The sequence below is a fragment of the Sebastes fasciatus genome, chromosome 20 (assembly GCF_043250625.1).
Source record: "Sebastes fasciatus isolate fSebFas1 chromosome 20, fSebFas1.pri, whole genome shotgun sequence".
In the NCBI taxonomy this organism is placed as follows: domain Eukaryota; kingdom Metazoa; phylum Chordata; class Actinopteri; order Perciformes; family Sebastidae; genus Sebastes; species Sebastes fasciatus.
In genome coordinates, this window is record NC_133814.1 from 12,542,576 (window position 1) to 12,557,675 (window position 15,100).

At 42.3% G+C, this 15,100-nt stretch overlaps 1 protein-coding gene across 3 annotated transcripts in view; it reads right to left on the reverse strand.

Annotated features, from left to right (window-relative positions):
- The window catches only part of ankfn1b (ankyrin repeat and fibronectin type III domain containing 1b), a 145,554-nt gene that overhangs the window by 50,634 nt on the left and 79,820 nt on the right, over nucleotides 1-15,100 (reverse strand). For 2 of the 3 annotated variants that reach the window (XM_074619720.1, XM_074619718.1), the window contains one exon: nucleotides 3,248-3,288. In XM_074619720.1, the coding sequence (XP_074475821.1) occupies nucleotides 3,248-3,288 (41 nt within the window). Of the gene's footprint in view, nucleotides 1-3,247; nucleotides 3,289-8,148; nucleotides 8,405-15,100 lie in introns of those variants that run through there. The other variant, XM_074619721.1, reaches the window with a different exon arrangement.

The window sequence follows — 15,100 nt, forward strand, 5'->3', positions numbered from 1 at the left end:
GAGAGAGAGAGAGAGAGAGAGAGAGAGAGAGAGAGAGAGAGAGAGAGAGAGGCCACAACTAAGAAGTCCAAAGTCTGACTGGACAACTGAGGTTAATGTAGGTGTTAAAATCCAAATTAACAACTGTGATTAATAAATTCAAAAACAGAAAAAAGAGATAAAAAGGCAATTTGAAGCTCTATAAAATCTCTATTGGCTTGAAAAAGCATTGAAACGTGTTAAAACGTCATGCAAAATGTAGTAAAATACATCCTTGTAAACTGGTTTAATTGTGTTGCCCTACTTTTTTGCAGAAATCCTCTTTGCCTCTGAGTTTGGTTTGGTGTGCATAAAGATATCAAAACAGGTGTAATGCGAGACCTTTCACTATACACCTGGTAATAAGCCGTGCAGAGGGAGTCTGAACCACTTGTAAGTGATCCAGCGATTACCTGCTGCGGCACGTAAAAAGAGAGTTGCCGTGGTTCAAGTGGGATGAAATAAAGGCATGAATGATCCTCTCCATCTGGAGGAACAATGAGCCAGAGTTTAGCAATATTCCATCCGTAAGAAGGTAAGAGAGGAACGGCTCAAATCCTTGACACGCTGGTCGAGCGTACAAAAAGAGAATGAATGAGGATTCAATCCTTCACCCCGTGGGACAGAAATAAGCAAATATGTATCTGCACTGAGATGCAGAAAATGCATCTATTATGATTATATTCAATCATTTTGTTGACATTATTGACATAGTAGTGAGAGGATATACCTTCAAAATACTAATCATCTTCCCAATGGAAAGCTGAAGGCAGGATAGGAGCCAGAACAGAGAGGAAGTGACTGTTATTATGGTGAAGGAAGAGATAATACAGATGGGATATTAAAGAGCACAGACTAACACACACACACACATCATGCCTGTATGTTGTCATTTGTCCCTCAGGTTAATGGTTATTTTGACATGAAAGACATGTGCGTCCATGTGTGTGCATGCTGTTCCCCATTTAACCTACTATATCTGTTCACTTACGCTCATTCACATGTTTCCGCTGGCATAAATAAATGTGTGACAGGGGTATACTGAACACTATTCTCTTTCCCTCTTTTTTCCCGGGGAAGACTCCTGTTACTTGATGGCTATACCGGTTCTCGAATACAGCTGCTTGTCTCCTGGCAACAGATGTCTCCCATTCTGGCACACCGAGTGCTCACTGTGCCAGCACACCTGGCACATCAGAGGCATCGGATATGACAAAAAAGAAGTATACATTACATCTATGATGCAGCACATGTCCCACTGTCAGGACTCACAGCCTCAAACACACAGGCAGGCAGACAAAGGCCAACCCGCTGTGAGTTTCATTAGTGGGAAACAAGTCAAGTGATCTTTGATTCAGCCTGATTACTCCATTTTTTTGTTTGTTAAAGATCCAAGTAAAAATGGGGTGACTTCAGGACATCACACACACACACTGTAGACACACTCATACTCCATGTTTAGCTGGCAAAGGCCTGTTGCTATGAAACCATGCGGGCATTACAGTTCAAATGTGCAGCTGAAAGCCGTATTTGACTGAAGAAAACAGATAGATAGATACGCAATCGATAATCTCAAGAGTACTTGGCTGAATGTACTAAACAAACAGGTTGCACTCATTGAAGCTTCAATTCAAGCAATGGTGTAGCTTTCAAAGGACGGCAGCAAGCAAAAAATCTTCTCATGGGCTAATTGGTGCAAAGTGAGGCATCCTGAAATGTCTTGGACAGCGATACAGAGAAAAAAGAACCATTTCAAGTACCCATTCAGAGGTGCACAGATCATGCTGGCTGCTTTGCTGATAGGAGGAAACAGACAGTAGAGAGATGTGTTGTGAGAGTAAGTATGGGTGTCCATGGCTTTAGTTGCTGGGCAACTAAAATATACAGCTAATTTTGATTGATTGAAGTTCCCGCCCCGCTCGTCTTTCACTGTTGTCGACTGACAGTGATCTGCTGTGCACCTCAAATGTTGAATTAGTTTCTATATTTTCCACACAGTTTCATCTCAGACGTGCAAAAAGGCTCGTTTTCCATTAAAATGCTTTTTTTTTTGTTCTGTTATTGGCCCCAATGTAGTACAGTAGGAAATGTTATTGGAAAGCACAAATGGAGTAATTAGCAAAGCCAATGGTTACTGTGTTACTGAGAGAATAAATTCACAGTAGTGGTTCGCTTGTTAAAACAGAGTCGGTGTTGAGTTCGCATTAACAGCAAATAGCAGTAATGGGCAAATTTAATGGCAGCAGGTCAGAAAACAGAGAGAACTCTCACTAAGCTATGACAAAATATGAAACTGGGGATATAAAGGTCTATCTCAAATAATGGGGAGTTGTTTTTTATCTGAAGTGAGGGTCAAAAAGGATGCTGGATAATTTGTGATATTGGGCTTTTGTAAATCAAATTGACCTAACCTAATCCAATCTTATTTTGTTGATACCAGTTAAGATACAAGCTGAGTGGTTAACAGTGTCGTCTCACAGCATAAAGATCCCTGGTGTGAATCACAATCCCACAGAAGATGTCATTGTCAAGATATCACTTGGCAGAGGAACTCTCAGTTACTGAAAAACACGAAACAACTCGATTTCCTTTCATAATGAGTAACTCTCATAATTTCATTTTTGCAATTATTGGAAGCAGGTATAAAAACCTGTGAGTGCTTTTGTTCCAGGTGGCAAATTAAAAGATGATTCTTACTCTGATCAATCCAAACGGTACCATGCTGAATAACTAGAGCGACTGGAAAGTATTACTACTTTGGAGTGGATTATGATTCAGGCTTAGACACACTTAACTTACTTTTCAACCACACACACACACACTCAGGTCAAATTCTTGACTTGAAAAACTAGTTTGAATTAAGCTGCTTAATGTTCTACTTGAACCACGATGACAGATTAGACATCGGTTATGCCAATGAGGTCAGTGAGCCAATGAATGTGTTAGATTTTCACGGCAGCACGTGGCTTACATAACTCAAGATTAGTATTAGGAAACTTGCATTATGTTGTTAGAACAAGACAGAATGACGCCCAAGTTAAGTTTAGCAAAAGATCATGGTGGCAACAACCATTGGGGGATTACATAAAGTCTGTGGGAGCCATTGATTTTGAACCATGTCCAAGTCTTTGGTCTCTTTTGCTGTTTTCTTGAAATCAAATATAGACAAAAGAGAGGAGTGCATGGATGGATGGAGATGCACAGACAGGTGAGGACGGTTGGGACTTACTTCTTGTGCTGATTCTCCTTTCGGTCAGCAGAGCCCAGACTCTGGAAATAAGAGAAGAAAAACAGACGTTACAATCACCATCTAAGAAAAAGCATTCTCCATCCTTTAAGGGATACTTTGCCAATTTTCAACCGGCAACATACAGTACAGTTAAGGGTCTGCACAAAAGGTACTGTCCTCAATCAAAGCACCAGCAAGTTCATTAACCTAAAAAACAATCCAATTACACAAACAGAAAGACAGAGATATCCTGCTCTCCCCCTTAATTGAGTTTGGTTTATTACAATCGAGGTGACCGACAGCAATGTATGTTTCAACTCTCCCACTAATCTGGCAACACCAATCAAATGATCAATGCCACCCTGTGAGAGTCAATTACATGGGTAATGACTTCGTCTCCAGAGAAAAAAATAATTAGCTCCCTAGCTCCACACTTTATTCACATACATTTATCAAGATGTGGTGTGCAAGCGCATGTTTAGGAAGGAAAAACGTGAGTGTGAGAGGAGGCAAGACGAGCGAGTTTAAAAGCCATTTCCCCCGATGAAACTCAGAAACTCCAGGTGCAAAAATAATACATCCTGCCAGCTCTGCTCAACAGGGGCTGTTTGAATACAACCCTCCGGCAGAGCCAACTTATTAGGCACAGAATACACACTGACACAAAACACACACCTATACACAGCGGTGCAGACACACAGTATCCCCCTGCTGTCCGCATCTTCTGGAGGTGTATAGCCCTCAGCGGTGACGCGTGCTGAGACTGACAGTAGCGCAAGACACTCAACACATACACATAACTGGCCTTAGGCTGGAGATATTTTTGGAGTAAAATTATGCCGCTGTTTTTTTTATCTTTGGCAAGGAGGCTAATTTACTGTAGGTCACGCTCCATCACCAAAATATTACGATGGTTTCAAGGCTGTCAAGCCGTGTTTCCATGCAACTATCAAGCGAATTTTAAGCGAACTTTTGAAATATAGAAAAAAATGAAATGCAAATTAGGCGCGTTTCCATCAACTGGTTTGAAGGGAGTAAACTCGGCTACAGTGTAGTTTAGTAAGAAGTTGGCGCTATGGACTACAAATGGCTGTAATCTGCTGGTAAACAGAGTAGAAGAAGTAGAGGCTGCAAACCGTAAACAAAACAAGTCATGGTCGTGTCTAGAATGTAACCCGCAAATTGCGAGAACTTGCAAAAACGTACAAAAACTCTCACGAGACTCGCTGCCCGACAACCTATCCTAACCTTAACCAATCAAGGTCAATGCCTAACCTTAACCATCTCACGAGAGTTTCGTAATTTGCGTGTTACCTTCTGGACACGCCCCCAAGTCGGCTTGGCCATCTAACCCATCTACGATAGAAAAATGGAGAGAGGTCTTCAGGAATTTGTTTCAATTGGGCAAGTTTTAATTGTTCTTTCGAGTCTGCTAGTTTTGGCAATGTTTCATGATGTCCAGAGGTGCAGTCGCATTTTATGGGAATATCCGAGAAAATGCCGACAACAGAAGCAGCTGATCAGTTATGTGAGTTAAATGTTCGCTATGTCAGAATTTATTCGGCAAAAGCATTTCCATATCCCATTTAGCGCATCAACTCTTTTTCGACAAAGGCAAAAACCACCTCAAGGAAGTGTAAAAACCTATGTTCGCAATTGAGGAAGTTTTTTCCAATGTGATACTTCAAATGTGAATAAAAATATATGTATAGAAACACGGCCACTGAGACCTTCTCAAGAACATATTCAAAGACTCCCAAACCTTTCATTCTCCTAATTAAAGATGGTCCCAGCGTGCATTGGGCCTCGGGAGCACTCTGCAGACAGGTTGCCAATCATCAGTTTGAACCCAAACCCCTCTGTGAGATGGTGGTAAAGGCATGGATGTATTCAGAGGACTGGATACCATTTTCAAGATGGTGCCCCATTACAAATTTTACAGCCTTTTGTGATGATTGTGTTTGGAAAATAGTCGTTTCGGGCCACCTTGCATCACATGACTTGCAATTCCAACTGCGGCCACTATGCCTCACGACCAAACCCTGTTGCTGGGGGCTTCTTGATCGGGCAGCTTGTTCTAACCATATCTCATGTCATATCACAGGACTTGGGTACACGGACTGTGTGGGTGTCCACAAGAACACCTGCTATTTTGGTTCATGTAGGTGCAGCAGTGCAAAGTGCAAAAGGGCTGGCTGAAGTTGAATATAGATGGGAGGATGTGGTGATTAATAAATATACTGACAGTCCATCACATCACTGGTCTCATCACTCGCTCTGAAACAGCTGTGCCAACACCACTGACACATGACGGCAATAGCTCAACAAATGGAAATGCTTCTCCGGGAAATCATATTGTTGGACGGTACAGAGCTGCACGACCTGAACACGCAACACCTCCAATCTGCAGCCAGAGACAGATGGTGATAATTAGGACAATGACGATGGAAATGGTGAAGCCGTTTATATAACCCCATGTATTTCACGTCGTAAATGGTCACATCATATCTTAAAATGTGACAGCAGTGTTTGCTTCATAATGCATTTGAAGAATAAAACATTGCAGGTGATTTTGTCTTTATTGAAAAGGAGACAGAATACAGTTATAACTGACCAGTCTGATATGTTTAGAGAGATTTTGTAGCAGCCTGGTGTAGTTTGGTTGGAGCGCTGCTTGTGCTAGCTGTGGCGCCGCCACGAAAATAGGCCCAATGTCTCCAATTCTATCAGTGGAGCTATTAATGGACATCTACTGGACCTCAGTGACTACGGTGCAAGCTCCTTTTCTAAAGCTGCCTTCACATGATAAGACATTTGCCTTTCACTCGCCACGATGTAGGGCGCAGAGCCTTGCAGAGGCAGCAGGTAAAATATCTCCCCAAAATGAGCGCAAGGAACGTCATTCACTGTTTCTAGGCAACAACAACAGTTAGAGCTGTTCTCATTGGTTGCGCTTTGAAAGGTCAGTGCCAACCGAGGTCAAAGTTGAAATAATTTTAACTGTGAGCGCAGCGCTCGGTGGCGATTTTGAGCGGTGCGCCGCGCCAAGGGTAAGCACTTCCACCTAGTCGGGCGGCATCGCTGTCCCCATAGGAAAACGATGGCACAGCCAGCACAGAGCGATTTAACCGCTGATCATGCGTGGGCATCTTAAGACTCTAACAAAGTGCTAGAGTGGTACAGTACAGGGAGTGTATCCTTAAAAAAGAAGCGAGGAAAAGGCATTCCCTCTCTTTGAATCTAAAACTGAACATCAGAGAAATCTCTTGTTTTGAGTGTGTGTGTGTGTGTATGTGCTTTTATGTGAGCAGTGCAATGACATTTTGACCAGCTAGTGGAGCCTCTCCTCTGGTGTTTTGAGTGTGTGTGTGTGTGTGTGTGTGTGTGTGTGTGTGCTTTTATGTGTGCAGGGCAGTGACATTTTGACCAGCTAGTGGAGCCTCTACTCTGGTGTTTTGAGTGTGTGTGTGTGTGTGCTTTTATGTGTGCAGGGCAGTGACATTTTGACCAGCGATTGACTTCTCTGTGCGTTCAAGTCTGCATATGAGTTTCATCCTCCTGGTGGGGACAGGATAGGCCATACGGAGCGGCTGACCTTTCACCCCCCCAGCTCCCCCACAGTGCCCTCAGGTAGCGCCACTCCGCCATGGGGATGAGTGCAGGTGGGTGTCCTTCATTTGAAAGACAGGTCTGTGGGGGGTGAAGGAGCACTATTTTAGAGCCACCTTTCAGGCTGAAGTAACGACTGCATCAGAGCATGAATGAGAGACAGAAACTCGTCTACTTAACAGGAATAGCATTACTACAGAATTACGAGCAGTGAGCAATTACAGCCTCTGTAATATAAAATGCCCAACTTCACATTTTTCACATCACATGATTAACAGCATAATTCTGGAAATGTATGGGAATTATTTGGGTATTCACTATGACAGAAATGCTTCCTTTTCGGATCATAATTTTGAAGAAGCTGAAATTTATGATCAACAACCAAATATAAAAGCATTCCCCATGTGACAGCGTGTCGTGCACAATATCCTCTGTCAAACAGATATATACAGTATGTGAAGTTATGGAAGCAAGCTTCAATTACAGTAAAATGTTGTGAATGGCATCGACTGATATTTTGCCCGTTTGTACGCCAGCCTCTCGCAAACTTGGTTCACGGTGTTCCTGCATCTTGCCATCTGTATCCTATCACATCTGTCCACACGTGTCCACAGAAAGCATCACTAACATACAAAAAATCAAACACAATCTCAGCTCAAACAAAACCCTTCCCTCTCTGTGCACTAGTCACTACTCAGTCCTTAAGTCCCCCTGAGCCAAAAAAAGCATGTTTCCACTGACAAGGGTAGCAGGAGACATCACACCTGACATCTAATGGAGCTACTCTTAACACCTTAGTCAATTATCCTAATGATAGTTTGGAACATATGGGAGATAATTAGCTGGCTTTACACATCAAGTTTAGGACATATTTGTTAATTATGTGCAAACAAATTTTAGAAATCATGAAAATAGAGTGACCACATTGAAGGGATTACAATATATGGCTTTAATAATAATAATAATAATGAATGCATAAGAATCAATTAGTAACATCATTCATCAGATTCCAGTTGTACCCACATCTGTCTTAGTGTGTGTATAAAAGCAGGTGTGTAAATGCATACCTTTACAGCAGGTACCATAAAAAACTTCCCTCACAGCCTTGAAATTACAGAGACAATATATGCTGTATTCGTGCCAAATGCCTCAAAAGCATAATCCTCTTAACACGTTTCTTCAAATACTGACTCACGAGCAAACAAAAATACACAAGCAGTAATGAAAAGAACACCATCAAATTTGCAGAATACCTTCACTTTGCGTCCATTAATTCCAGCACACACGCATACCTGTCGAGTCCAACCCGGTGAACCCAGTCGGAGAACGTTAACTCCACTCTCCGTGTTTCTCTCTTGTTCTCAAAACCCACAAAGTCCTCTCTACGGTGCTCCAGCGGCGGCTCTAATTGCAGTTCACCTGTCCAACTTCAACTCTTTAGCTCCGTTTTCCCTCCCTCCCTATCGAACTCTCTCTGTTTTCCTCTCTTTCTGTCTTGGTCACACGGAGGTTTGTGAAGCTTGCTCCGATGGCGGCTGCTACCGCCACTGACTTGTTGTACTTTAATTGTGGTTGCTAGGTGATAAGCTTCTCCAATTCTGCACACAGTGGGAAGGGGAGGACAGGAGAGGAGGGGGGGGGAGAAAGTGAGAGAGTAGGTGGCGGGGGGGTAGGAGGAAATGCTCATTATAGACACAGTAGCCTGAAGAGAATGATCGGCAGGGAGGAGGGGAAAGGTCTACAGGAGGCGAAGAACTTGTGCGGATGAGAGACATGGATGGATGGAAGAAGAGCAGGTGCACTTCATTGTTTTTACTCTGGGACCTTTCGCAGCCTGGAGTACTTAAGCCAGAACAGCACACTTGGAGGATTTGCTATAATACCATAAAAGGATAAGCATTTAGAGAATTTCTCTACACGCATTTATTGAAAATCACTTTTTGTGCTTGTGCATCAAATACCTTTTTTTATATATATATATCTTGGTTGGTATTAGCTTTCCGCTCATCAAAAGCAGGAAAATTTAGACTACAGCATTGTTTTCCAATTATGTTTGGAAGGATAACTCAGATCCAGAGTCAGCAGTAAATAAACAATTAGCTAATTATGTGTTTGAGCCCACAACGCTAATTATTGTCTTTGATGTAAAACAGGTGTCTAAAGCTGACAAACAGCTCAAATCATAATAATAATAATAATAATAATACATTTTATTTAGTGGCGCCTTTCTGGACACCCAAGGACACCTTTAACAAAATCAGTTAAAACATTGACAGATAAAATAATCTAAAAACAACAGGACATGACAGAAACATATTTGTACAGACACATATGATGGGTGATGATGAGTTCTAGAGAGAGTAGGCCAGTTTAAACAGGTGGGTTTTCAGGAGGGATTTGAATGATGTGATATTGTCAGACTGCCGGATGTGTGGGGGGAGTGAGTTCCATAACCTGGGAGCAGAGCAGCTGAATGCCCTGGCTCCCATGGTGCTGAGGCGTGAGGTGGGGGTGGTCAGAAGTCCGGCTGATGATGAGCGGAGGGAACGGGAGGGAGTGTACTCCTGGAGGAGGTCTGTGAGGTAGGTGGGGGCGAGGTTATGGAGAGCTTTGTAGGTGAGCAGAAGGTTTTTGTAATCGATCCGGGATTTAACAGGGAGCCAGTGCAGCTGGATGAGGATGGGGGTGATGTGGTCGGAGGACTTGGTGCGAGTGATGATCCGGGCGGCAGAGTTCTGAATGATTTGTTTGTGTGTACTATGTTATGTATTTACTAAAAAAATTACATCAAATGGAATCCCACGCCATTGTTGCAGTTGTCAGATCGATGAAAGCTTTATATTGTATTTATGTAAAGTGAGAAAGAACTAAATTTGGCACAATGTGTGATTTCTTTAATTAGGCGAGAATAGCAGGTAGTCATCAGCATACAGTGGTTGGCACAGAAAATTAATATTGGATTCCAACACGTCATATTTTAAATACATAGTGATGCTTCTCTCAAAACCTAAAAGATTTCTACTACACAGTCATACTGACCACCAAAGTGACACCACAAGAGTGGACGAGTTCAGACAAATGTATATTAGATAGAGACATAATTGTCTTTTCCTACAACAACAAAGGTTATGCCCACTGCAGCATGGGTAACATTTTTACAGTTTCAGTCCTTTTTCTTTTAATATAAAGGATCTGTAAATAATTTACTCAAGGTCATTCAACCTGAAAGAGGGACTTACATAGTAGCCTCTGGTACTAGAATAAAGCACACAAACAAAATGTATTTTGTGCCTATAAAAAATGTCCAGCACATGTCTTGCAAGCGCGTTTGGTTCGGCTGAAATATGACTATAGTTTTTTTTTTTTTAATTTGTAAGTGGAATCCTGTTAGACAGGTAACAATAACTACGTTTACCTGGACACTATTATTCCACTATTATTCTGAATATGACAATATTTTGAATTTGATACGGGTCATGAAAAAAACATATTCTGTTTGCGGCCAGCTTTGTGCGTTGTACACAAACCAACTAGCCGACAGTTTGCAGAGATGCATGCCCAAAAGAAAAGCCCACATTTCTGGTCAGAAGGAGAAACACACCTAATTATAAACATTATCAAAGACTTGGATAACAACAGGTTTTTGGATATGCTCAAATATCGCTACACCGACCTTTTCAAGAAGGTCGTTGAAAGAATGAAACGGGGAGGCTGTGTTTGCATGGTCGAACAAGCCTGCCACCAGTTACGTTAATCGGAGTATAGACGGCTGCATATAAACAGGAATATTAGTGAAAACAGCTTAGTAGGAATATTGTCTTTTTCGGAATAAGGGCAAAAAACAGAATATTTTGTGAATGTAAATGTAGTCAATGAGTTCTTGATCCACACGTTGCGTACTGGGTATGACTAGCAAGCAATTCATGCTTCCTATTACAGTAACAGCCCACCCGCACAGACTTTTAGCTCTGGTGGACGTCAATATAAATCAATTTAGTCATGACATCTACATTGTGCTTAGTGGCTGGCGACCTTTAGTGTGACTGTGGGTGAGTCTCAGAGTGTATACGTACACGCATGTATAAGTGTTGGCATGGCGTACTATGACTCACTGTGTGTTTTCAGTGTCTGGCTGTGCGCACACACACAAATCTCTGCCACCTCATTGTCCAGCGAGCGAGTACTGCGCTGCCTGAGCAGCACAGAGGGGTATAGGGAACATTACTCATAGCTGGTGGAAATGTCAAACATACTGGCATTGCTCTGAAAGAATACACAGGAAATACTGTCATCTTTTTTTATCCCCCCCCAATTCTTACTTGTGTCCATCCATCCCTCCATCCACCATTGCTTTACGCAAACAATAAAATCCACCTGCCAGTTTCTCCGGATGAGACTAGAGGAGATGCGAGCACTCAGCATGCACCACTTAGGGGCCGCAGCAGGTTGCCCCAACACCTGTCAGTCAGGAGGAGCTTTTCTAATTATAACTCACACACAATTACGCACACATCCCGATACATCCAGATGCACACCCACACGCCGCTCATTCTCATACATGCACACAGCCACGCACAGCAGCTTCCTTGAAGGGCTCTCAATGGGTTTCCGGTGGCCTTTCAGTATATCCTTCCTATACAGGCTCCTGGGAGGAGAGTGTGACAGCTGGCTTCAGGATACACACTATGCACTGCAAAGCCTCCCTCCAACAACAATGTAATATAATGTTACTGCTAATAACAACAATAATAACTGCAACTTATAGATGTGCAATCATATATAATCATACTGTTAGACTGTGAGTGTTCAGAGTGAATATTTTGAAATATACAATAAATTACTGGAATAGAAAAATGTTCCACCTACTTGCTAGACAAATAAATTTTGCTGTTGATTGAAGCGCAAAGCAATAGAAGCAATAAAAACACGCAAATCTGTCTCCAAGTATAAGTAAAAGAACATAATATAAAACACAGAGCACTTAAAATGTTTCACAGTGCCACTTAACTGAGCACATTACAACAGCTTTGAGATACAATTCTTTCAACACTGTGTCCAACTAGCCACAATTGACCAGTAAATTTGCCATTTACCGCTCTCTGTTATCAGTTGTTGCATCAACAGGCTCAGTGCATTTTCACTGCTCAATCGATTGCCAGATTTGTTTGGACTGAGGGCTAACATTCTGCGTGCTGCGATAACAAAGCACAATCCAATTATAAACAACAGCTCATGGCAGTCAACTGGGGGCCTCCTACGCATCTGGGCTGGCAGAGAGAAAAGGAAAGGGTGAGAAGGTGAGAGAGCGAGAGATATAAAGAAAACAATTTAGATGGGAAAAAAATTGAGTCAAATGTGAGCAAGAAGCCAAATAAATTGAAATTGTGTACCGTAGTTCTTGGTGTAATTATACCCTGACTCTAATAGTTGACACAAATTGGAAAAATATAGTCAGTGTTGGGCAAAAAAATTGCGCAAATCACCACAAGGTGTTTCTAGATGAACAGTAGGCCTGTCAATCGATTGAAATATTTAATCACGATTTATCGCAAATTAATTAATCACACATTTTTTTATCTGTTCAAAACGTACCTTAAAGGGAGATTTGTCAAGTATATAATACTCTTATCAACATGGGAGTGGGCAAATATGCTTGATTTATGCAAATTAAATGTATATTTTTATTATTAGAAATGAATTAACAACGCAAAACGATGACGAATATTGTCCAGACACTCACAGGTTATGCATTTAGCATAAAAATATGCTCAAATCATCACATGGCAAACTCAACCCAACAGGCAACAACAGCTGTCTGTCAGTGTGCCTTGACTATGACTTGCCCCAAACTGCAAGTGATTATCATAAAGTGAGCATGTCTGTAAAGGGGAGACTCGTGGGTACCCATAGAACCCATTTTCATTCACATATCTTGAGGTCAGAGGTCAAGAGACCCCTTTGAAAATGTCCATGACAGTTTTTCCTCGCCAAAATTTAGCGCCAGTTTGGAGCGTTATTTAACCTTCTTCGCGACAAGTCTGCCATGGTTGGTACCAATGAATCCCTTAGGTTTTCTAGCTTCATATGACACCTGTATCGTCACTCTAGCTTTGAAACTGAGCCTGGTACAACCTCAGAAAAATGTATTGCATTAAGGCGTTAAAGAATTTAGTGGCGTTATAACAAATTTGCATTAACGCGTAATTATCGTGTTAACTTTGACAGCCCTAGTTTACACAAAGCTTTCATAAGCCAAAGGGTAACAGAATACAAACAGTAATATGGACGATGTGGAGGTTACATACTGTAGGATGTGAACAGTGTGTTTTTCTTTCCTTCTTTCTTTCTTCTTGCTAATCCATTTTCCACTGTGGTGTTAGACAGAATTAATAGGGCTCTTAAAAACTCAGACGCTTCTGAGGCGAGGGGGGAAAAAAAAAAAGGAGGGAAAGAAAACAGATGACAAAGGAGAGCTGACAAACAGATACATGACATCAATGGGAAAACGAATGGACGGAAAAGACTGCGAGGCAAACAGGACGACAGCTAGCTGTAGACATTTACAGGTGGGCAGGTGTATGCGAAGAGAGAAAACCACAAGACGACTGAAAGAGAAAGTTTTAGTGCGCCGAGCTTCCTGATGTCATTGACCAATCAAAACATGTCAACAGCGCCGGGTGATGAGAGAGTGACAGGGCGGGTCTTCTCTCCCTTCTGTCTCACTGTCTCCAGTTTTACAATGTCATTATTTGTACAGGATTCCCCCCGCCCAAGTCTTGCGGTCTGGGGACCAAAGGGACCAAAACATGGCTTATAAATCAACACAGCAGAGAGAGACTATGGATATTTACCCATAAATCACTGCGGCGGAGCCACCTACAATCAGACTAATGGGGCTGGAAGACGTGCTGTCATCCAAGCCATGATGTCACCGAGCCCGAGCCTGTGGGTGTTGATGTTGGTGGTGGGTCTCTGGTTCTGTGTGTATGGGGGGATGCCTGCATATGTGGCTGTGGGTCTCTAGCTATGTGCGTGTGTAGGGGGGGCTGTCTGAGTATGTGGTGGTAGGTCTACGGCGCTGCTTGTGTAAGTGTCTGTGGTGAGTGTGTGTGTGGTGTATGTGGGAGGCGGGATGTCTGTTTATAAGGGTTTGTGTGTATTGGGGTGGTCAGTATATACTTTCATCATGTCTCCGCATTTATGTACGTTACATCGGTCTATACACACACGCTGGTATTCTACATCTTAAGCTGGACATGTATAAAACACACATTGACATACAGACACACACACATTGGTCTTGTGGTTAGTGCTGGCTTACAATGGGTGTGGGATTCCATAGAGAAAATCTAAACAAGTCGAGCGGTTAGCACGGGTCTGCCACGTTTCCACACAATGGCGCTCATTGACATAAATAACTGGGGACTTTGTGAAATGGGACACCCATTAACTTCTCCTCCGCAGATAATTGCCCATTAGATCTTGGAAGAGCGGCGGATTGAGAAATAATTCAACTCCGACACTGACATTGTGAAAGGGGCCTGGAATCCGTTAAGATGGGTTGGCTTTTCGTACTATCATCCAGCCAAGCGCTTGGATTATCAACAGAGAAAAACGATGGCTTGTTGTAGGAGCTGTGCCGTCTGTGCCTTTTGGTTAAGCTGTGCTTTTTGAACATGGAAAAGATGATGACAACAAGGGGGGAAAGAGAGACAAAGAAGAAGAGGACTGCAAATTAGAAAATAAGAGAAAATGATAAATGATTGGAGAAGAAACTGAAAAGTAGTAAAAGAAAAATAGATTGGTTAAGGAATCGAAGAAGTTCCTAGCACTTTGTTTCAGTTCTGAAATATACATGTAGGCAATTATGACAAATAAACACCCGCAATGCATCCAGTACTGATGTCACTTGTGACGTACAAAACATACTTATAGACAACCTTCCCCCTTGATGAATCATAACAAATGGCTTTGTTGTCAGAGATTCACTGTTAATTGCTGCGCCTGTGTCTCCACTTCACTTCCACTTACTTGTCTTCCGCCTCACTCGGCTCCTATTTGTGTGTCACAACAGCGCAAGGAAGAGGGCAAACGATCCAGAGTAACATGACTCATTCATAAAAATAAAATGCCTCCTGCCTACATCCTTGAGAGCACGCAGCAATACTATAATCACTCACAAGGGTGAGTCAATCCGGATGTCAAATATGACGACGAACAGATCAGTTCTTCAGGTGATGACGC